The sequence below is a fragment of the Pyxicephalus adspersus genome, chromosome 12 (assembly GCF_032062135.1).
Source record: "Pyxicephalus adspersus chromosome 12, UCB_Pads_2.0, whole genome shotgun sequence".
NCBI classification, from domain to species: Eukaryota; Metazoa; Chordata; class Amphibia; order Anura; family Pyxicephalidae; genus Pyxicephalus; species Pyxicephalus adspersus.
In genome coordinates this window covers 781,140-786,041 of record NC_092869.1, presented here as the reverse complement: position 1 = coordinate 786,041, position 4,902 = coordinate 781,140, and the positions used below count along the sequence as shown (strand labels likewise).

At 52.5% G+C, this 4,902-nt stretch overlaps 1 protein-coding gene across 1 annotated transcript in view; it reads right to left on the bottom strand.

Annotated features, from left to right (window-relative positions):
• Positions 1-258: 258 nt before the first annotated feature.
• LOC140342457 (immunoglobulin superfamily DCC subclass member 3-like) overlaps positions 259-4,902 on the bottom strand; it is a 6,138-nt gene continuing 1,494 nt past the window's right edge. The window contains 10 exon segments of the mRNA XM_072428654.1: positions 259-428; positions 726-902; positions 992-1,156; positions 1,913-2,163; positions 2,233-2,406; positions 3,074-3,191; positions 3,491-3,625; positions 3,696-3,835; positions 4,309-4,453; positions 4,558-4,860. Of these exon segments, the coding sequence (XP_072284755.1) occupies positions 259-428; positions 726-902; positions 992-1,156; positions 1,913-2,163; positions 2,233-2,406; positions 3,074-3,191; positions 3,491-3,625; positions 3,696-3,835; positions 4,309-4,453; positions 4,558-4,860 (1,778 nt within the window).

Below are 4,902 nucleotides of genomic sequence, written 5' to 3'. Positions count from 1 at the left end.
AAATGTGACCACAAAATTGGAGGACAGTTGTCTAACCCCTGAACTTTTAGGGAGTCCACGTGAAGCTTTGGCCATATAGGGTATCTTTAAGGATTTTCATTCTCACCTCTTCCAGTGCACCACAAAGAACAGGAGGAGGCAGAGGACAATACAAGCCACTGTAATATGGATTCCGAGTACCAATCCGGACATCGTAACTCCTCCTCCTTCACAAGAGCAGGACTGGGCTAGATCTGCAGGAGGTAAAGAACAACGTTTCTAGAGGACAGCAGGCATGACTTTGGTTCCTTCAGATAAAATTCTGGCCTGTGATTGGTTACCCGGTGCCACGTTCCAGTTTGGCTTCAGAGACACAAATCCGCTAGTGCTGTTCCCCTCCTCACCGGCAATAAAGGCCACCAATTTGATCTCATAGAGAGAGGACAATTCTGGAAGACATTAGTAAAGGTCAGAAACCGGTGAAGGGCAATGTTACAGTAAGGTCCGTTATATACAACAGTCCTGGCCATGGACAAGAAGGAGACTATGGCTGACACACTTGGTAATAGGGGGAGGATTGGTTTTGGTGAAGCCCCCAGATGCCATGGTCACCAAAACAATTGCCCCTTCTATGGTTACATCTTACAATAGGTCCTGGAACAGTCCAGGGCTTGGCATAATAAAGGAACCATTTGGCCTGTAGACAACCCATTTCACCCATTTGCTCCCCCATCTGCACTTCTCACCAAGACCATGGAAGGTGAAGGACGTCTGGTTCCCGGGCAGAGTCTGAGTTCCCTGGAATGCTGTGGATGGTATCCTGCGATATTCCAGTCTGTAACGGTGAGCGCCAGCAGCATCCCAGCTGACCCGTACGGAGCTTTCATTGAGCACTGTGACCGAGAAGGCAGGAGTCTTTGGGACTGTGGATACCAAGACATGGATCAGAACTGACCATTGATTGCCATTTAAAGTTAAAACTACCCCCACCAGCCTGGGGTATAGGGTTTACCTTTCCCCAGTGTGGTGACGGAGATGGTTTTGGAGTCCCGACTGGCACCCAGAGGTGAATATGCCCGCAGAAAAAGGATGTAATTGGTGGAAGGTTCAAGATTGTTTATGGTGTGCTTGAAGGTCGTCTTACTGAGAGCTTCTTGTATCTCCTGAGTGGTGGAGTCTGGAAATATACAAAAGGAGATCAATCCTTCATTATATTGTAATATCACAACCTTACATGGACCCCCTAATAAATTACCCGGGGTCATACATTGTAGACAAATGTGCTCTTCCAGCCTTTTCACAGTTTGGGGTTTTCTTTTCCCCCATAACTGCTCTGGGGTACAAAGCCCCCTCCATAAAGACATGGGGTCACCAGTTTGGTGTGGAGGAACTTGAGTCAAACTTGACTCAACCCTACTGAACACCTTTGGGGTGAATTTAAATGGTGAGCCAGGTCTTCTCCTACAACATTAGGACTTGATCTCACCAATGGGGACAAATCCCCACCACCAGTACCTGACCGCAATAATGGGGGCAAATCTTCACCATCAGTACCTGACCTCACCAATGGGGGCAAATCCCCACCATCAGTACCTGACCTCACCAATGGGGGCAAATCCCCACCATCAGTACCTGACCGCACCAATGGGTTCAAATCCCCACCATTACTACCTAACCTCATCAATGGGGCAAATCCCCACCATCAGTACCTGGCCGCACCAATGGGGGAAAATCCCCACCATTACTACCTAACCTCACCAATGGGGGCAAATCTTCACCATCAATACCTGGCCTCACCAATGTGAGGGAAATGCCCATCATCAGTAGCAGACCTCACCAATGGTGGCCAATCCCCACAGAAACAACCCAATATCTTGTGAACGATGCTAATCAAAGTTATCTTTTACCCTCTTCCAGTTGACCCATCACTCACCGCCATCTTTACGGATGTGTAGTACCTATCCAATTATCCCATCCATGTCCTCCAGTGGTGGTGCAGCCCACGTCACCTGGATAGAATTGGCAGAAATGGGTTCAGCCTTCACCTCCTCCGGGGCTCTCGGAGCGTCCTGTGGCAGGGTGACCGCTAGTCGGGCGCTGGCTTGGATGGTTCCGGCTCTGTTCTCGGCAACGCATTGGTAAAGAGCCTCATCGGCGGAGGTGACCCTGAGGATGGTCAGAGTGCTGCAGAAACATGGCCGGGTCATTATACTGCACACATACGGATGGGGGAGGGTTTTGGTGTTCACTTACTGATTGTCAGCGCTCAGTCTGGTGTTCCCCTGGGGTATTAGGGATTTTCCATTTTTCAGCCAAATCAGCTTGGGCTCGGGGGACCCCTGTGCTTCGCAGGAGAAGGTGGCATTGTCCCCGGGGGTGTGAGTTACCGACTGCGGCCATTGTACAAACTCTGGTGGTGCTGCAAGAAATTAGAGACAATTGTATTACTTGGTGCTGATTGTAAATGGACCACCCAGGCCGGTACCCAATTTATAAATCCTGCTGGGTATAGATGCCTGAGGGGGGGTGGAAAATATTGATCACAACATTGGTCAGATGTACTGGACTTCATACTGCAAGGATATCCAGAACCAAAACCAAGCCATACACTCATCAATGGCTGCACCGCCAGGCAACCAATCAATTAGTCATTTACCTGGCATCATCGCCATGACCACATCAGTGGCCATCATCACCATGACCACATCAATGGGCATCATCCCCATGCCCCATCAGTGGACATCATCACCATGCCCCATCAGTGGCCATCATCACCATGACCCATCAGTGGACATCATCACCATGACCACATCAATGGGCATCATCACCATGCCCCATCAGTGGGCATCATCACCATGCCCCATCAGTGGGCATCATCACCATGCCCCATCAGTGGACATCATCACCATGACCCATCAATGGCCATCATCACCATAACCACATCAATGGGCATCATCACCATGACCACATCAATGGGCATCATCACCATGACCACATCAATGGCCATCATCACCATGACCACATCAATGGCCATCATCACCATGACCACATCAATGGGCATCTTCACCATGACCACATCAATGGCCATCATCACCATGACCACAGGTTGGCAGCGCAGACGTAGACCCCGGAATGTTTCACAGCCACGTCTGAGATCATCAGATTGCCGTTCCCCAGAACCTGGACCCCCTCCACACCGATCGATCGCCCGTCTGGGGGAGGAGGAGAACCATCGGTCCAATTACTAATAACAATGATGAATATTTAACACTAGAGGGCGATAGCGCTGATCACTGGGGGACTGAAATGGGGGAAGGCAAAGCGCTGGTTCCCCAATCCCAGCCATCCCCTGCACTGTGCTGATCTATGAACAGCCATCACTGTGACACAAAATATTTCAGATTCAGAAAATGGGAGTCTCCAAGCAGCCATATGGGGCGGAGTGTACTATTGGCAGGCGGCAGCCATGATACCCCATAGAAAGGGGGCTGAAATATTGATTTCCTCTTACCAAGCCGGCTCCAGGACACGACAGGACGCGGGTTTCCTGTGGAGACGCATTCCAAGATGGCGGTCTGGTGGACAGTTAGTGTGAGGTTCTGTGGGCCGGAGAGAATGATTGGCTCCTGATGGGTGGAGTCTGCTGGGAACAGAGGTCAGGTGACTGGGTGGTATCCAATGAGTGAGTCCTTCTCAGAGAGGGGGCGGAGTGTCCTCTGACTTACCTGTAAGAGTCAGCCACGCCTCCTTGCTGTGTCGGCTGTTGGCGCCATTCCTGGCCAGACACCTGTAGGGGGCGATGTCATCGCGTGTGACCCCCGAGATCTGTAGGATGCCATCGGGGAGGACGGTGAATCTGGGCAGAGGGGGAAACAGACATTCAATGATTCGGGGTGACACGGGGATACCCCACTGTGGGCTGAGCCACCAGCACCCCCAATGACCCCCCACTGACTCCCATTATAGGGTACAATACCTGGGGTAAGATGGTGGGACAGGAAGCGGGGTAAATGGGGAATGATTGAGGGGGGCTGGGGTATCGAAGTGAGATTGGGGCACAACAGAGGGTTATTGGGGTACAAAAGAAGGACTGAGGAAGGAATGGGGTATAATAGAGGAGAGACCGGGGTACAAGGGCAGAAAGGAGATTGGGGTAGAAAAGGGGGAAAATTGTAGTTCAATAGAGAGGGAGGGGTACAACAGTGGGGAAAGGGTAGATGGGGGTACAATAGAGGGGGAGGGGTATACAGATGGGGAAGGATCGGGGTCCATGTGTATCCCAGGTAAGGGGTCCCCCCATCCCCCGTGTTCATGGTGCAGCCGGCTCACCTGGGGTCGGAGGGTATCAGGGCGGTGCGGTTCCTCTCCCAGATTATGGTGGCCGGGGGGACGGCTGTGGTCAGGCACTGGAAACGCGCCGCTCCCCCCACTGGTACCGCCATCGGTTGGGGGTTGACGTGGAAATGGGACAGAACTGATGGAAATAAAGAGAACCTGTCACCCCCACAGCCAGACATCCGACACCCCAATCCAATGTCTGGGGGTTCCCACAAATCTGCCCCTCCCCCCACTCCTTACAAGCCACTTGGACTTTGGCCTTGCGGCTCAGCAGCCTCCCGTATCGGTTCTGTGCGGCACAGCCGTACTCCCCGGCGTCTGACGCGTTTGGCCGCCTCTTCTGGAAGTTGGCGATCCGGAGGGTTCCGTTGCGGAGTTGCTGGGTGTGGGCACCTCGGGGGAGGGGCTCCCCATCCTTGTACCAGGTGATGTTGATTGGCGGTTCTCCTTCCGCGTGGCAGTGAAGGATCAGCGGCCGGTTCGGTATCACCGCGGCGTCGGCCGGCTCGGCCAGGAAGGAAAGGTCACCGGCCAGAGCGCAAACTGCAGGGGGGGAGGGGAAATATAAAACGCCATTATTATTAA